Source organism: Camelina sativa, chromosome 13 (assembly GCF_000633955.1).
Source record: "Camelina sativa cultivar DH55 chromosome 13, Cs, whole genome shotgun sequence".
NCBI lineage: Eukaryota > Viridiplantae > Streptophyta > Magnoliopsida > Brassicales > Brassicaceae > Camelina > Camelina sativa.
In genome coordinates, this window is record NC_025697.1 from 12,241,895 (window position 1) to 12,260,188 (window position 18,294).

Sequence of the window (18,294 nt, forward strand, 5' to 3'; positions counted from 1 at the left end):
GTTTTTTTTTTTTTTTTTGCAAATTCTCTTGTCAAATCAACTTTTTTTTTTATCGGCAGCAGCTGATGTTTAAGTAGTGATCACTGATCATTGTAGTGATTCCTAAGCTACAATGCTAAATTAGTATCAATGTAAATCACCGCATCCAAGAACTAGAGAGGTTTGATAAGACTTCTTATAGTACCCATTACGGAGAGGTTGATAAGACTTCTTATAGTACCCAATTCTCAAAATCTTATATTACAAAGACGTTGACCACAACGTACCCAAATGAACAAAACAAAGAAATTACATTCCAACATATTTCTTTATGGTGGTTCTAAAACCTTCTCCTGTATCCCCAACATTTTAAATTGAATAAGCTTGCACTCTTTTCTTTGAACAACCAATCAATCAAAGGTGGATCCCGAAAACAAAAAACAAAAACATACATGTGGACTGCGTTATGAAGGGTAAATGATGTTGATAAATCTATAAACCATTGATGATTCCTTTAGTCACTATGATTGAACCTGGAAGCAGCTTCAGAGTTTAAGATGGAACAGATTCCGTTAGTTCTTGTAATTTTTTCAGACCAACGGTGGCTATGAGTTCCATCGAGACAAAAACTTCATAAGATTTTGCCTCTTCTTCTCCTTCTTCCTCTTTGAGGCCGCATGTGAGTTTGAGCTTCTCTGCCTCAGATTCTGCTTCTTGCGCTTCCTCAAGTAGAAGATTAGCTTCTTCGAGGTCGCTCAGTTCCAGAGCAGCTGAACTCTCTGCTTTTGCAGTGCCACTGTCAATCCGCAACCTCTGGAATCTACTGATAGCCAGTTCTTTTTCTTTTGACAGAATCAACACCTCTATCTCTTGTAGCCTCTTGATGGTTTCTTCAATCTCATGTTCTGCTTTTTCGAGCTCAGCGTTGGCTTTTCCTGTTTCCATCTGTATCTTATCCTTTTCAAGATTTAAGGACTTGGCTTCTGCAGCTATTCTTCCAGCTTCTTTGAAATTTCTTGTTGAGGCAGCCACTTTCTTCTCTGCTTCAAGCTCCGGCATCCTTTTCTCTATGAACATAATTTTATCCATGAAAGATGTAATATTCTGTTGGATGATCGACTTTTTAGAAGATTGCTCCTTTAGTGACTCTCGGGTACTAGAAACCTCCTCTTGTAACTTCTGGACTTCCTCAGAAAGCTTCTCTTCGATATTTACAAGCTTAGCTCTCTCTTCTCTAGTTTTAGATACATATGACATCAGACCTTCACGCAATTTACTAACTTCCTCATATTCACAGGCTTCATCTGCTGAAACACGGACAAGATCACGGAGTTTGGCTCCTCTCTCCTTCTCAGCTGCCACAAACTCGTCAACCTCTTTCTTTTTCATTGACAAATCTTCAGTTTCCTTATCAATCTGGGTGAGTCCCGCTTGCACATTGTTTAACATATTATCCAAACTTGTTTGCAATTCCTTGTAGCCAGTCACCACATTATTAATTTTTTCCTCGACTTCCTCTATTTGCAAATTGTTCTCATCAATCTCCTTCTCCTTTGCCTTCACCAGAGCAAGCAGCTCCTCAAGTTCATCAGACAATTGTTCCTTCTTCTGACGCAGCATCTCCTTCTCTTTTATATCTTGTTCAACGGATCCCTCAAGAGTACCATTCAATGACAACCGAAAATTATCAACTACCACAGATTCTATATCCAATTCGACTTTTCTAACCTCAACATCTTCAGAACATGAATGCCATTTCTCAATTTCATCTGAACAAAAAGCTTCTGCCTTATCCAGAATCGATCCAGCATCATTCTCAGCATCTTTGCAAAACATGCGAAGCAAAGAGGCAGATTCTTCCTCAGCTTCAATCTGAGAAACAAGAACCTCCTCCATTCTCGACTCAATAGCATCACAATCAGACTCAGCTTGGCGTAGCAATGACAACAGAGCTAGCCTATCTCTTTCCTTAGCCGCGAGGCTTTCGCTAATCCTCTCAGCCGCATCGAAATCCTCCGCCTCGATCGCTTCCTCAAGCTGCTTCTCGAGCTCTTCGTGCTTAGTAGAAGCTAATCTGAGATTCTCAGATGCTTGCCTTCTCTTCTTAATTGCGCTCTTGCGTGCAGAAGTAACCGAAGCAGCCAAGTCACGAGCACGGTTCAGCTTCGTTTCGATCTGAGCCTTGACTAATTCTAACCTCGAGCTACCATTACTAACAACAACAGCAACATCAGCGGGAGGAGTAGAGGAGTCCAAAGATTGGTTACCGGAATCAAACACTTGCGCGACGGAATCCGATACTTGACTGACGGAATCCGATACTTGACTAACGGAATCGGATTGTTGACTGACGGAATCATCTTCGTCTTCGTCGAGATTGTTGATCTCGTGCCTGCCGTATCCTATTCTTAATCCACCCGCTCTTTTCTTCCTCCGTGACACCTGACGTCCATAACTCTTCGCCGGAGATGGATGAGTAGTAGTAATAACTGACTCGATCGGCTCAGGCTGGTGTTGAACCGGAGTCACAATCGTTAAGTCTGAAAACAGATTCTCGTCCAAAGCTTCCGTCGCATCTGGCTGAGGAGCCGTCGCATTCGTCTCCGCCGCCTTGGTCTCGTTATCTTCAGAATGAGTCGGTTGTGTAATTGAAGATGAGCTTACCTTTTTGTCACTGTTATCGGCGAGCTGAGACGCCGGCGTGAAAAGTTCCATCCCTTCGAAGAGAGAATCCATATCATCGTCGCCACCATCCATCGCCGATCTGATCACCGCCGGATCTGATCTACTTTTTGTCTTTAATGGAGTCATTTCACTTACTGGGCCTTAATGTAATTAGGCCTTTTAACGGCCCATATTTGATTATAATGCTGACGGTCACTCTTTCCGATTTCGTTAGCGCCTTTTCATCTTCGACACTTATCGGCGAGACTCAGAGAAACTAATCGGAAACCTAATTCTTAAACCTCTGAGTAATACACAACGAGTTTGTTTCTTCAGTCAATCAGCTTTTTCAAAATTTTAATTTCTCGGTTCGATTGAAGATGGAAGGAGGTGGAGGAAGTAGCGGCGGTGGTGCGGCGGCGGGAGCTGGAGTGGTTCCGGTATCAGCGATTGAAGCTGTGACCCAAACAGTTGCGCACCTTAAGGAACTGAAACCACAGCTTGAGCAGATGCTTACTTTAGCTGAGCCAGAGGTTCTTGCTGCAATGAAGCCATTGCAACGAGCTAAGACTATGTACTTGCTAGCTGATGCAACCACTACTCTTTACGAACGTAACTCTCTTTCTTCTTCTTGTGAATCTGGTTTCCATTGAAGTTTGTTTTATCTACGATAATGTTGAAATTTATTTGTGGTTTTCTTTTTGTTTTGCAGTGAGGTTGAGGTGTACTGGAGTTGATCCTGATGATCATCGTGTGAAATCTGAAATTGTATGTGTAATTATGTGTCTTTTGTAGACTCTGTATGCTTTGGAAATGTAATGAAAAAGGTTTTTTTTTGCTGATTTGTTGATTGTGGTATTGGTTGTGTAGGAGCGGATAAATGTGTACCGAGAGAAGTTTCAGAAGTGCTTGGATCAAAGTAAAGGTAAAGATTGATTTTTCTAGTGCCTGAAATGATTTGTGGAGTGAGAGAGATCAAAATTGTTAGTTCTCACAAGTATTTGGGTTAACATTCTCTGAATGTGGATTGAGAAGACAAGTATTTGGGTATTAAACTTTTGTTTCTGTGGTTAGAAAAGCCATTTTGTTTCAACTTGAATTGGTGATTGTATTGCCTTGTGTTGGAGAAAGTTATATGACTTTCTCTTTATATTGGAGAAATGCTGCATCCTGTGTTGTTAGGGATATAATATCTCAGCAACCTTTGAATATTATGCTCAGTTTAGAATATTTTTCTGATAGGTGCTAGCCATTTCTCATGTGGTTAATGGAATCATGTGGGTACCTGTTGAATGATACATTCTCTCTTAAGAGAATTTGTGTTTCTGATCCTTTTTTTTTTTGTTGGGATTATGAATCTCTGCCTTCGTTTGTTTTCTTTTATTTCAATCTATGCTTAGTATTGCATGTACCCATCTTAAATGCAGGGGGGTAGTAGTTCAACTTTTTTTACTGAAGTGGTGACTATAGTGGAAGGCTTATCATAATGACTCGCGCCTAATGCATTGTTCTGTATTTATCTTTTCGTAACCTTACTATTGCATCCATCTATTATCTTGAATTTTAAGTGAGATTCAAGAGCTAGTTTCTCTGTTTTCGCTTTCCGTTGAAGAACTTTTTAATTAAATGGAGTTATATTTCACTTTGTTTTTGTCAGGATTTACTTCCATTTATAAAACTTTTTTGATTTGAATTCACTAGAGGCTAATTGTTGACTTTTTGTTGTATAACTTTTTGTTCCTGTCTGCTATCTGAATCTGGGGGATATTAGTCTCTTCTCTTTGTTTATCGAACGAACTTGTATGTCTCCGTACAAGGTGTTTACTAGATTGGTCACGCTTGTGCGCTGTTTTTTTTTTTTAAATGCCTCGTCGGACTTTCATACAACGATCGTTTTGTCGGTCTGCTATCGGATACTAATGGGCTGAGTAGTTCTACTTAGTTACTCAAAAGTATTTACCTATGCGCATCGTTTCATTTTAATTTGTTTGGTTGATGTTAGGTTCATCTGATTAGGAAATTTTGTATTCATTTTGATTTTGTTAGGGACTGAATTGCTACCTCTTATTCAATGTCTTATCCACTAAATGATCTCTTATCTGTTTCTTGTTTATATCGTAGAACCATTGCGCCCGACTACTGTCTTAAACCGTCAGGCAGCAACCCGTTTCATCGAGCACTCTCTACCTGATCTTACTTCGAGTAAGTTTAAATGCAGTTTTTGTCTCCAGCTTTCTCTTTACCTTTATATTCATGATTTTGTGTGACTCTTACACTCATTACTAAATGAATCTAGCCCAAAAGCAAAACATTAGAGACCTCAGTAAAGGAGAGAAATCCAGGATCAGGTATTCGGAAACAAGTGCAAGAAAGAGGAAATACCAATCAAATGAGAAACAATCTGTTCAGTCANTTGTTGTATAACTTTTTGTTCCTGTCTGCTATCTGAATCTGGGGGATATTAGTCTCTTCTCTTTGTTTATCGAACGAACTTGTATGTCTCCGTACAAGGTGTTTACTAGATTGGTCACGCTTGTGCGCTGTTTTTTTTTTTTAAATGCCTCGTCGGACTTTCATACAACGATCGTTTTGTCGGTCTGCTATCGGATACTAATGGGCTGAGTAGTTCTACTTAGTTACTCAAAAGTATTTACCTATGCGCATCGTTTCATTTTAATTTGTTTGGTTGATGTTAGGTTCATCTGATTAGGAAATTTTGTATTCATTTTGATTTTGTTAGGGACTGAATTGCTACCTCTTATTCAATGTCTTATCCACTAAATGATCTCTTATCTGTTTCTTGTTTATATCGTAGAACCATTGCGCCCGACTACTGTCTTAAACCGTCAGGCAGCAACCCGTTTCATCGAGCACTCTCTACCTGATCTTACTTCGAGTAAGTTTAAATGCAGTTTTTGTCTCCAGCTTTCTCTTTACCTTTATATTCATGATTTTGTGTGACTCTTACACTCATTACTAAATGAATCTAGCCCAAAAGCAAAACATTAGAGACCTCAGTAAAGGAGAGAAATCCAGGATCAGGTATTCGGAAACAAGTGCAAGAAAGAGGAAATACCAATCAAATGAGAAACAATCTGTTCAGTCAGCCGCGAAGGACTTTCTTGAAAAAGCAGCTCGTGAGATTATCGGTAACAATGAAAATGGTTTGAAGGGCCCTTTAATGGCTGTAGCTGATGGTTCAGATGATGTTGAAGTTGGTACAGCCTGACGTAATACCAATATATCATGGTAATGGTCTTTTCTGATTATCTCTGATAACTGAAAGCAAATCTCTAGAATTTTCAACTAGGTGGTCGTTCAGGAAAAAAACAGATACCTTCTCCTAATAAACTTATAGACATTTATCGACAGCTATCCCATAACAAAGACTGTTTGTGTCCATTTCTTTTGAAAAATTTAGTCTCTTTATAAGGTTTTTTCCCCCTATGGATTTATTTGCTTCTCCTGATGGTGTAATTCTAGTATCTTTGACACTTTTCTTTGAAGTCATAAAGGGTTGGTCAGTGAGGAAGTAGTCAAGTAGTAGTGTTTATTTTGGTGATTTCCTAGGCTATCAATGTCTTCAATTTCCTAGGCTAGTAAAGTAGTAAAGTAGTATCAATCTCTAATTTTCGTCGTGCCAGTCTGTTGCTTATTTGCTGACTGTGGAGGTTTGAGGTTTTCAGCATCATTTATTTCTGTCTATGCCGGAATAATGGCTCAGTTCTTTCTCTTCGTAACATTGCATCCTGCATCCGTTACTTCGCAAATTCTCAGTCCCTTTGACACTCTCTCTTCTTCATTGTTTGCAGCTGCTGCTACATTTTCTGGATAGTAGTTGTGGCATTTGTCAGCATCGCCATTGCAGAGAAGTTGGTTTTTGCAACTCATCTTTGATAGGGTTTTTATATTTTTGGACCCACGTTAGTGTTATAGTGTATGCTGTTGTACATTGCATTGTGTTACTGTTAGCAACTATTTTCTGAAAGCTCTTAAAGTTGGCGAATTTATATTCGGAAAATACATTAATAATGTCTAAAATGCAAAAGAATCCAAGTGGGTTTGTTTAGTCACACATCCAACTATGACCAAATAACAAAAAGAGATGGGCTGGAATATTTTATTTTGTCCAGCCGCATAAACAATGCAGCCTATTTTGGTATCAAAAGCAATTGTTGTGTGGCTTGACAACAAGTACCGTCCGGTTCCTATCCTATCTTATGTGCCCGTCCGGTTCCTATCCTATCTTATGTGCGCTCTAATTGGGTCACTTCCAACACCAACACTTTATCGTTCAATCCTGCATTATAGGGCTCGATTACATATTGTAATAGTTGCTCCGGCATGGTAACTATTTCGATTTGATAAATAAAATCTTGATATATGTGACGTTACGTTTGGAGAAAATCTAAATAAATGGTTCATTTCTCTCATTAATCCAAAATATAATACAGTGTGTGTTTATATAGCATACCAATGAAACTATAACTCAATATATCAAATACGTAGTTTGTCAATCTCGCCTAAAATATGATTACACAACTACATCAGATAATGTTTTACATGCAAACTACCACTCAAACCGTCATCTTATTTACATCAATTTGCAAATTTGTCAACTACTTAAGATGTATTATTTATACACTCAATCATATTTTACTGTTGAAGACCACCACTAGAAAAATGTCTCTATAAACACATTAAACCAACTATATAGCTTCATAGAGAAAATTTACAATTAAGTAACTAAAATTTTTTAAAAAAAAAAAATGCTACTATTATAGTTGACAAAGAAAGAAAAAGTTAAGTAAAATACCACATAAAAAGCATATACTGATCTCAAATAATCCTAATTGAAAAAAGAAACTCAAATAAACAAACCAAGCTTTACACTAACAATAATTCCTTTTCATTTTTGATTAGTTGCTATATTATATTTTTTTTTTGTCTTTTTTTAAAAAAGAAGTAATCATAATCTTTTTAGTTTTAGGATTTTTATTTTATTGTATACTTTCATTTTTTTTTAATATTTTCTATACCATTTCAAATATAACAAATGCAAATTCTTTTAATTTCAGATTTTTAACTTATGTGATTTCATATTACTTTTAGTTTTAGAATCTTTTACATAAAACCCCAATGATTTATGACTTGACCCCAGTTAGTGTTGTAGTGTATGCTGTTGCACATTGCATTGTGTTTTCTGAAAGCTCTTAAAAGTTGGCGAATTTATATTCGGAAAATACATTAATGTCTCAAAATGCAAAATAATTCAACAAATCTCGTGAATATGAACAAAATCAGAGCAAAACAACGCCAAATCCAACAAATCCAAAAATCCCAACTTGACTGGCCAAAGAAGAAGCAGAACCAGTGACAGGAGCAACAGCAGGAGCACCCAGTAAAGCTGGAGAAGGTGCAGGAGAAGGAGCAGAACCAGTGAAGAAACCACCAGTGTGGCCACCACGAGTGGACATGACGACAATGTGAAGCTTCTCACCTTCGACACAGTTGCTTTTGGAGCCGCTGATGAAGTAAAAAGGACCAGATCTCTCTAGCTTCACCTTAGTGTCTCCATTGCTGTAATTAGCTGCTGGGTTTGTGGTGTTGCAGTTAATGTATGCGTCCTTTGTCACTTGCAGAACAGAGTCCTTTTCCCCATCGTACTTCCAAACTGTTTCACATACAAACAGTTATAAAATTTTCAACGTTAAGAGGAAAGGGTTGATTTTGGATTTGAATTTGGGGTAAAAGAAAACTTACCAAGAGAATCACCAACGTGAAAACGTAAACTCTCAGCCCATTTGTTTAGAGACTCAGAAGGCGAAGAAGGGATTTTCCAAGCGCTGGTTTTGCCTCCGACCAGAATCTCTTTGCAACAGGCGAAATTAGTCAACAAGAAGAAAATGGAGAAGATTAGAAAAAGAGTTCTGTGAGCCATTAGGGTTTTAAGTTAGTGTATGAGCTAGAGAGATAAGAGTAAAAGAGAGATAATTTGGGCTCTGTTGTGAATGATTGGGTCTGTATATATAGAGGAAGAAACTAGCCGTTGTAAGTGTAATAGTGTCTGCTCTGCTAATCTCACTGTTGCTTCCAACGCTTACTTTTAAAACGGTCAAGTCCCCGTACCAAGACAATTTACATATAAAACCAATTATTTTAACAACGGTCGGAGACAGAATTTTAAATACGAGTGCAATGAGGGACCAGTAATACTATCGTTTTGTTTTTTGGTGTCTTGCGATTAAACTGGCAAGAGAGACTTTAAGCAAATAGAGTTTAAAAAGAGAGTATAAATAGAATTGAAAGAATCACATATTGTCAATCAAGAAAAGATAATCCGAAGTTTCATTTGGGAAAAATCAGACAGAATACACACTCTAAAGAAAAAGGTTTACATATAAAAAACCCTTCTTTTGTTACTGTAACCAAAACCAGAGATGAAACAAGAAGACACCTATTGAGCAAAAACAAAGCCTTTTAGCACTTGTGAAAATCATAATCTATATTACCTTCTTTCTTTCTTTCTTTCTTCTCTTGAATGTGTTTTCTGAATCAGTCGATCTTAACCGAGGAATAGATGAGCCTTGTGAACCAGAGACAAGCGTAGAAACCGATTGTTCCGGTCAGGACAAAAAACGCGTAAGAGGCGATGAGCATGTATCCGAAGTAGAGCATAGCCGAGACGAGCTTGGTGATCTGGAGCTTTGTGAAGAAATAGAAGGCAGCGTATAGGAAGAGATAGACCGCAGAAGAACCTGAGGTGAGGTAAGACCTCCACCACCAGAGATAGTCTTCACTGCAAAGCTGGAAGTAGCAGAGAACAATGGTTATCTCTGCGCAGGTGACCATAAGGATCACAAAGACGAGGAATAGGAAACCGAAGATGTAGTAGAACTGGTTGAGCCAGATGGATGTGAGGATGAAGAAGAGCTCGATGAAGACCGCACCGAATGGTAGGATTCCTCCGATAAGGATTGAGAAAACTGGGTTCATGTACCAAGCTTGTTCTGGGATTTGACGTGGGATTTTGTTGGTTTTCACGGGGTCATCGAGCGGTGGCTTCTTGAATCCGATGTAAGCTCCAACAAAGACAAGAGGGACTGAGATTCCAAACCAGAGGAAGATAAGAGCAAACATCGTCCCAAAGGGAACAGCTCCGGATGATTTTTGTCCCCAGATAAGAGCGTTTAGGACAAAGAAGATGGCTGAGACGACTGCAGGGAACAAGAAGGCTGTTCTGAAGGCAATTCTCTTCCATTCTGTTCCTTTGAACATTTTGTAGAGACGTGAAGAGGCGTAACCGGCAAAGAGGCCCATGAAGACCCAGAGGAGGAGCATGGCTGTCATAAGACCTCCCCGGTTGGAAGGTGATAAAAATCCGAGCATGGCAAAGATCATAGTGACAAGTACCATACCTAAACACTGGACACCTGTGCCAACATATACACAGAGAAGATCTGAATTGGATGGAGGTCTGAACACATCACCATGGACGAGTTTCCACCCAGTCTCTTCTTGAGCTTCTTCTTGTGTCTCAAGCTCGTTGTACCGTGAAATGTCACGGTAAAGGGTCCTCAGCATAATCATCGCTACCATACCAGAAAGGAAGAGGACGATCATCAGAGAGTTGACAATAGAGAACCAGTGAATTTGATTGTCGCTCATCAGAAGATAAGCATCCCATCTAGACGCCCACTTCACTTCACTTTCCTGAAGAGGCAGCAGGGTGAGAAGAGGAACACAATCATCGTATCTCACTAAGACAAAACAGTGAGAAAAGGAACACAATAGTTATAAACTGATAGTCGAAGAGGAACTTGCCTGAAAATCAACATCATATGTGAAGATAATTTCCTTCTTGTTTTCGACTTCTTGAGGTGTAGCTGAGCTAACAACCAGGCGTTTAGTGTGAGGATCACAGGTAGTCAAACGGGTCTTCTCACTCCATTGTCCCTCGTATTCATGCTTGACACTGCAAATGAAGGGAAGGAATATTAGAACTGAAAAAAAAGAGAACACCCCGAGAGTCTATTTTTGTTCAACAAGAACTGCACCTGAATGGTTTGACCTCAAATCCCACAATCCTTGCAGCATCGGTTTGCACATCTCTGTGATACCGGACAGTGAAAGCCAAGTGATTGTGCATAAAGTACTTTTGCTCTTTGCTCTGTGTAAATCCAAAGGAAGGACTGCTTAGAAAATCGTTGCTTTCACACTCAACGCAAATAATGAATAATCTAAACTTACTTACCCCCTCATACTGCCCTTTAAGACCGATATGATAGCCTAGCTGATACACAACAGAGGGAGAACCCTGACCAGGATCAATTCTTTCAATTGGAACCACTAGAGGAAGGTTATCAAGGATCCTAACACACACATATACACAAACACAGCATGAGAAACGTAACAGAGGAAGCGTACATGAATGTAGTTCTTATAATTCAAAAGTCTTACATGTTGACCCGATACTCATCATCAATCTTCTCTTTGAATGCCTTGGCAGACTTGGCATCAAGCGTGACACGGCCGAGAACATTACACATTTGTGCTTCACGCATTTTAAACTACATACATTATTCCAGTTCCGCAATAGTTAGTTAGGGGTTGGTAAGACAATAAATAATATCAACTTTTTCTATCAAAAAAAAAAAAAAAACAGAGAACAAACCGAATAAGGAGCGTTTTCGATCCGGTCACCACGAAGCACTTCACCAAGATTCTCAGTACTGTCAACAATCTTCTTAGGACGGCAAAAAGGAAGAGAGTAATACGAATACGGAAGCTGAGTCTTAATAGATGTCAACTTGTTCACTTTCACCTTCAACTCATCTCCCTACATAATAATACCCCAAAACATAAAACAACAGCTTTGGATCTTCTACTACTATACGATTGTATTAGCATTGCAAAAGATTTGTATCCAGTTTAGCTATGAATTAGTGTAATGAGAGATTAAGAGCCTAAAAAGTGTCGGTGGCACTAAGAACTAATCTTGAAAAAAACCAGATCCGAGAGATCCAAAATCAGATCCCAAGTGGAATTTAAGAATACGTTTTTTTTTTTTTTTTTTACCTTTTCGAAATCCTGAGGAGCGACACCGGGGAGGTAAAAAGAGTGAGCGGCATGGATGAAGAGAAGAAGAATCACAGATCCAAGGAATTGTAATCTCCTTGAACTTCTATAAAACTCCATAGCCATGGGTTCGGTTTCCACAGATCTGGAGAGCTTTATAAGCTTTTTTTTGTTTTCCACAGTTTTGTGAAGAAGAAGCAAAGAGAAATCGAATTGATTAGAGAGAGAGAAGCGAAGATCCTTGTTCCTCTCTCCGTTATTGCTTTCGTTTTCCTGTAACATCATTTTATCCACTTATATATCGCCACGTGTCTAACATAATGGGCCTCATTTCCTAAGCCCATTATATAATTTACGCTAACATTTCTTAGGCCCATTGAATACTTTGAATGGGAAATCTTTTGGATGATGTTATTTTGGTCACGTTGAAGTAAAATCTATTAGTTAAGTAACGTTAAGCAAGCCACAAGATGTTAGTTTTGGACATAATTATAATTAAGGTCAATTGTCATCAATACCAGTAAAATAGATTTTTATTCCAAAAATATTACAATTTATTTTTTTTCCCAAAAATACCACTAAAATGTAACTTTTTTCCAAAAATACCACATAATTGAACTAAAGTTTTAATACTAAAAATTAATTCTTAAATTCTAAATACTAAACTCTATCCCTATAAATTATACCCTAAAATTAAATGTGTCAAACCAAACCTAAAAAAAAAAATTCTACATTCTTAAAAATCAATTTTTTGTGTTTGTACTAATTTTGAAAAAAAAAACTTTTGTGGTATTTTTGGAAAAAAAACTAAAATGTGGTATTTTTGGAAAAAAAAACTTTTTTAGTGGTATTAAAAAGAATTTCTCTTCTAGTAGTGTGATATATATATTAATTCGATTATTTGATTCTCATAAGTCATAATGAAGAGGAGATGGTACTTGTATACGTCTCGTTTTGGTTCTCCCTGCAACGTGTTGCCAAATATTCGGACCAATGCAAAGCAATCCATCCCCACGGACCTGCCTGGCGACCTTCATGGCATCTCTGGGGTACTCTCCACAGGTTGTTCAAAGCTTATCACTTTTGAACGGTTTTGTTACACAATTTTCTCTGTTTTTTTGTTAATTCCTAGAAAGAGTTTAGTAATACGGTTAAGCTATTACCAAAGGCAATGTATCTGTAATGTTGGTTGTATGCACGGGGTGTGTTTCAAGTGGTTTGCTAACAATTCAACACAATTAATGGACATCATACTACAGTATTGACAACTTCTTGCTAATCCAAACGATCCTAGGTTTCGGGATATATTTAGGTTAGTTTCATATTCAGATTTGCAGCGATTTGGAGCTCGTATTGGTATCCTAGTTTACAAGTCCACTGACCAATGCTACCAAAATCTCGATAGATGATTTGATAATTCAATAAATGTGGTTTAAATAGAGAAAAAGAGGACAAAGTAGAAATTCAAATCATAATAGAATATCATACCATTGAAGTTATACAGTAAACAACAGTAAAGTGTATTTTAATAAACCTATTAAATCTTACAAACCTAATAAACCAAAACGACAACTATAACTATTGGGCCTAAGATATATGTTAATCTTCTAATTCCTATATTTATGTGGGTCCCAAGTTATCTTTTAGAACTACGTTTGTATAAATACCTTCGGACTCTATTGAATATACACACTTTTAGATTTGCACATTATTTTGTCTTATTTCATGGTATTAGATGGTATTAGAGCCATTCAAATCTATGACCTTTTTTTTTTTTTAACACAGCCACCGCGGTCGTTGTTTGTAAACAACCGCCGCCGCTGCACGACATATATGTCTAGTTTCTTGTTGCCAATGTTCATCTAAATACCAGTCGCCGCAACATGTCTACCTCTCCACAAACTTCTTCCACACAGGTGGTCGTCGCAGCTGCACCCTCTACGTACCAACTCAGTTCTTCTGACAATCCCGGTGCTTTGATATCCTCTTTTATTTTGCAAGAGGATAACTATGCTGAGTGGGCTACGGAACTGCAGAACTCCCTCCAAGCAAAACATAAGCTTGGCTTTATCGATGGATCTACTCCGAAACCGACGTCTGAACCCGATCTCAACATGTGGCGTGCTGCAAATTCCATGATTATGGGTTGGATCTGAACCCCTATTGACCCTAAACTCCGCTCAACTGTTTCTTTCATTGCCGAGGCTTCAACTTTGTGGGAGAGTCTTCGGTCTCGGTTCTCTGTTGGTAATGGGTTCGCAAGCAAGTTCTCAAATATGAGATTGCGGAGTGCAAACAAAACAGACAAAAGTTGTTAGAATATTATGGCCGCTTATCGAAACTTTGGGAGGAGCTGCAACACTATAAAACATGCCGTGAGTCTACATGCGCCGCTGCTCCGGATATTGCTAAGGAACGTGAAGATGACCGTGTTCATCAATTCCTTGACCTTCCACAGTTCAACAACATCCATTCTACAATCACTGGTGAAGATCCCAAGCCTCCACTCACTCAAGTTTATTCTCGTGTCATCCGTGAGGAACAAAATCTCAACGTTGCACGCTCCAAAGAAACAACTAAAACAGAGGCGATTGGTTTCACAGTGAAAAAAGAGGTTCCCCCTCAAGCGGCGGCTGTCTCTGCTCGACGCTTTTGTGATCGTTCTACTCTTTCATGTACTCATTGTCGTCGTCAAGGACACGACATCTCCGAATGTTTTCAACTCCACGAGTATCCAGAGTGGTTCTTTGAACAAAAAGGCGGCCCTCGCTCGACAACAGCCAACCAAATCGTTCTGTTCAACGTGGTGGTCGTCAAACAAGGGGTTCTGGTTGCAGCCGAGGTCGTGTCAACATAGCCCGTGTGGTGTCTCCATCTGACACTGGCCATAACCAGATCACACAACTGATCAACCTGCTCGAAGCTCAACGCTCCAATACCTCCTCCGAAAAACTGTCTAGTAAAACTCACTTAACCGATGTAGTCTTAGATATTGGCGCCTCTCACCACATGACTGGTGATCTTTCTGTTTTGGTGGATGTGGTTGATATTATTCCTTCACCTGTTACTAAGCCTGATGGGCAACCATCTCGTGTTGTTAAGTGTGGTTCCCTTCCATTGAGCTCAGCCTACCTGCTGACTGATGTGTTGTTTGTTCCTGATTTTAATTGCACTCTAATCTCAGTCTCCATTGGTATTTTTACTGACACATTGTGCTTCTTGCAGGACCGTTTTTTTAGGACTTTGATTGGAGCAGGTGAAGAGCATGGGGGAGTGTACTATTTTACTGGAGTGTTGGGATCATGGTCTCCTAGGTTATCGGCTCATCATCTTTCATCAAGTGCTTTGTGGCATAGACGGCTTGGCCATCCTTCTCCTGGTGTTTTAGTTACTTTATTTGAGTGTGTTCCTTCTCCCAGCATTGCAGGAGATATCAAAAGTTGTGACATTTGTTTCCGTTCAAAACAAACAAGAGATGTTTTTTATGATAGTAGTAATAAAGCTTCTGATTGCTTTTCACTTGTTCATTGCGACGTTTGGGGTCCTTATCGCACTCCTTCTACAAATGGTGCAACATATTTTCTTACACTTGTTGATGATTATTCGCGGGCTGTCTGGACCTATCTCATGACTGCCAAATCTGAGGTCCCTCAGCTCATACGTAATTTTTGTGCCATGTCCACTCGACAATTTGGCAAACCCGTCAAGTCGTTTCGCACCGATAATGGCACAGAGTTCATGTGCCTTACTTCTTATTTTCAAGAACATGGTATCTTGCATCAGACTTCTTGCGTCAATACTCCTCAACAAAATGGTTGTGTTGAACGTAAACACCGTCATATTCTTAATGTTGCTCGTGCATGTATCTTTCAAAGTCATATGCCCGTCAAGTTTTGGGGCGAAAGTGTCCTTACTGCCACACATTTAATAAACAGAACACCATTTTCTGTGTTGAAGAACAAGACTCCCTATGAATTGTTGTTTGGCCAACGCCAGTCGTACTCTATGATACGGACTTTCGGTTGTTTGTGTTACGCACATCTTCGCTCTCGAGATAAGGACAAGTTTATTCCTAGGAGCCGGAAATGCGTTTTTGTTGGATATCCCTATGGGAAAAAGGGGTGGCGTCTATTTGATCTTGCCACTGAAAAAATTTTCATAAGCAGAGATGTGCGGTTTGAAGAAGAGATTTTTCCTTTCTTGGATCTTCCGTCTTCTCCTTTGTTACCTGTACAACATCCTGTTGTTGTTGATGATGACTGGGTTACACATTTTGTTCCTCCGACGGTTGCAGTTGTTTCTCCTGACCTCAATTCATCTCCGGATGTCCACCCTGTCCCTGTTCGTCTTCACCTCCTGTTGACAAACCGTTAGAGCCTGATTCACCTGTTACTTCGGGTCTACCAGAACTGTTGGGCAAAGGTCATCGCAAAAAGTTCCCCTGCGTACTTCTTAAAGATTTTGTTGTCCTTCCAGTACACTCTTCCTCTCACGCTCTTGCATCTGATCTCCCCGACTCACTGTCCTCGTCTACTGTCTCGGGTAAGGTTCTTTATCCTATCACTAAGTTTTTGTCTACTGCTGGTTTCTCTGCGAACCACATTGCTTTTATGGCTGCGATTTTAGACAGTCACGAGCCAAAGCATTTCAAGGACGCAATAAAGATCAAAGAGTGGTGTGAAGCAATGCAGAAAGAAATAGACCCATTTATTTAACCATCACGCGTCCTGATTTGAGCTACCCAGTACACATTCTTTCTCAGTTCATGAAGACTCCGCTTGTTGCTCATTGGGAAGCTGCGCTTCGTCTTGTGTGTTGATATGCTCAAATTAAACCTTGAGGTACTCTCTCAAATTAAGAGGTCACTATAATACTTAGGGGTCGAATTCCACAAGGACTCTAGATTACACAATAAATTATAGAGTTTTATAATTAAGCTAAACAAGTTGATTTAAATAAAGAAAAGCAATGCAAAATATTAAATAAAACTGTTGTAAATTCAGAAGATCAATAAGCTAGGTCCAGGAAATTTCTCAGGAAATTACAAAATATTAAATCAATAATTAAATAGGATTCAAGCAATTAAAATCAGATCTAGAACTCTAAACTCTTTTGTAAAATAAATCAGTTCTTACTGCAAATATTATTTAAATTTTAAACCAGAAAATCCAAATCTCTTTGTAGAATTCTAGGTTAAAAATCAGCTTTAAAAACAAGTTTAGATTGTTCACAAAATTACTAAATCAAATCGTTTTGCAAGAAGTAAGTTTGCTCATCAAAAGGTTTTATCAGGAAAATCAATCATATTCTCATATCAATTAATTTTCCTAAGGTTACTAATTCTAGATGACCAATCAAGGATCAATATGAAGAACAACCTATGATGAAGATCTAGAAAGATAATGAATCCTAAATAAACATATCTAATAAATCATAAAATCCCTGTGAAAAACCATGAACCTAACAAGCAAACTACTCAGACATATTCAATGAAGAACAAAACATAATTCTGAATAATAAGCAATTGAGATTAAAAGAGTAAGGAAGGAGTTTAGGAATTCTTCTCTCAAAGCAGTTCAGATCTCTCTCCCAAAAGCTCTCAATATCTCTCTCAAAAAGCTGCTTAGAAAATAAAACTTGCTAGAATAAAACTTAAGGGTCTTCTAAAACCTAAAAATACTATTTCTATGTCCAAAAACACGTTAGGGAGTAATGATGCAAATATGGAAAACTTTGGGGCAGATTTGTAAACTTTCCAAAACTTGCTTCTCTCTCGGCTAAACATGGTGTCGATCAATGCTAAGGCAGTGTCGATCGACACTCTCATCCTTCCTCGGCTCCAAGTTCTCTTCCTTAGCTGAATTGCTCCAAAATCCCTTCTAATTGCTCTATTTTGCTCTTTCCATGCCAAAATCCTAGAAAACTTGTTAAGACTCTAAAACATCCTACAAAACAAATCAAAAGACTATAAAAGACTCCTACTATCATGGTTAAAAGCCATAAAAACCATGATATATCATATGTTATTTCAAGGGCGCTCCTGCTCAAGGCAACCTTCTCCGTTCCGACAGTTTTGTGACTCTAACGGCTTATTGCGATTCTGATCTCTCTGCCTCCCCATGCACTCGTCGTTCTTTGTCCGCTTATGTCATTTATTTGGGTGACTCCCCCATTTCTTGGAAGACCAAGAAACAAGATACAGTCTCGAGTTCCTCTGCTAAAGCCGAATACCGGGCCATGGTTTACACCCTTAAAGAGATAAAGTGGTTAAAAGGTCTCATGGAGGATTTAGGCGTTGCCCAATCTTCTCCGATTCCGCTGCATTGTGATAGTCAGGCAGCGATCCACATTGCTGCTAATCCTGTTTTTCATAAACGAACCAAACATATTGAGCGTGACTGTCATCAAGTCCGCGACGCTGTGCATGCTAATTTGATTACTACCGTTCATATCTCCACTTACGACCAAGTTGCGGACCTCTTAACCAAGGCTTTGCCTGCGCCTCAGTTTCAACGTCTTATGTCCACTTTAGGTGTTCGATATTTCGTCCCACCAACGTGAGGGGGGGTACTG

At 38.9% G+C, this 18,294-nt stretch overlaps 4 protein-coding genes across 4 annotated transcripts; 1 reads left to right on the forward strand and 3 right to left on the reverse strand.

Annotated features, from left to right (window-relative positions):
• Nucleotides 195-2,777, reverse strand: LOC104736527 (neurofilament light polypeptide-like). Its single transcript, XM_010456527.2, has one exon. The coding sequence runs from the start codon at nt 2,734-2,736 to the stop codon at nt 532-534; it is 2,205 nt and encodes a 734-aa protein (XP_010454829.1). The 5' UTR covers nt 2,737-2,777; the 3' UTR covers nt 195-531.
• LOC104736528 (nuclear nucleic acid-binding protein C1D) lies at nt 2,855-6,664 on the forward strand. The gene is made up of 6 exons (XM_010456529.2): nt 2,855-3,255; nt 3,356-3,411; nt 3,514-3,568; nt 4,765-4,845; nt 5,634-5,892; nt 6,456-6,664. Exons 1-5 carry the CDS (start codon nt 3,024-3,026, stop codon nt 5,870-5,872), a joined length of 663 nt encoding a protein of 220 aa, XP_010454831.1. The 5' UTR covers nt 2,855-3,023; the 3' UTR covers nt 5,873-5,892; nt 6,456-6,664.
• On the reverse strand, nt 7,855-8,659 carry LOC104736529 (early nodulin-like protein 3). Its single transcript, XM_010456530.1, has 2 exons — nt 8,407-8,659; nt 7,855-8,317 (listed from the first exon to the last, which is right to left on the reverse strand). The coding sequence occupies exons 1-2, from the start codon at nt 8,582-8,584 to the stop codon at nt 7,944-7,946; spliced, it is 552 nt and encodes a 183-aa protein (XP_010454832.1). The 5' UTR covers nt 8,585-8,659; the 3' UTR covers nt 7,855-7,943.
• On the reverse strand, nt 8,937-11,963 carry LOC104736530 (transmembrane 9 superfamily member 9). Its single transcript, XM_010456531.2, has 7 exons — nt 11,722-11,963; nt 11,318-11,482; nt 11,104-11,213; nt 10,898-11,015; nt 10,701-10,813; nt 10,468-10,618; nt 8,937-10,356 (listed from the first exon to the last, which is right to left on the reverse strand). The coding sequence occupies exons 1-7, from the start codon at nt 11,845-11,847 to the stop codon at nt 9,199-9,201; spliced, it is 1,941 nt and encodes a 646-aa protein (XP_010454833.1). The 5' UTR covers nt 11,848-11,963; the 3' UTR covers nt 8,937-9,198.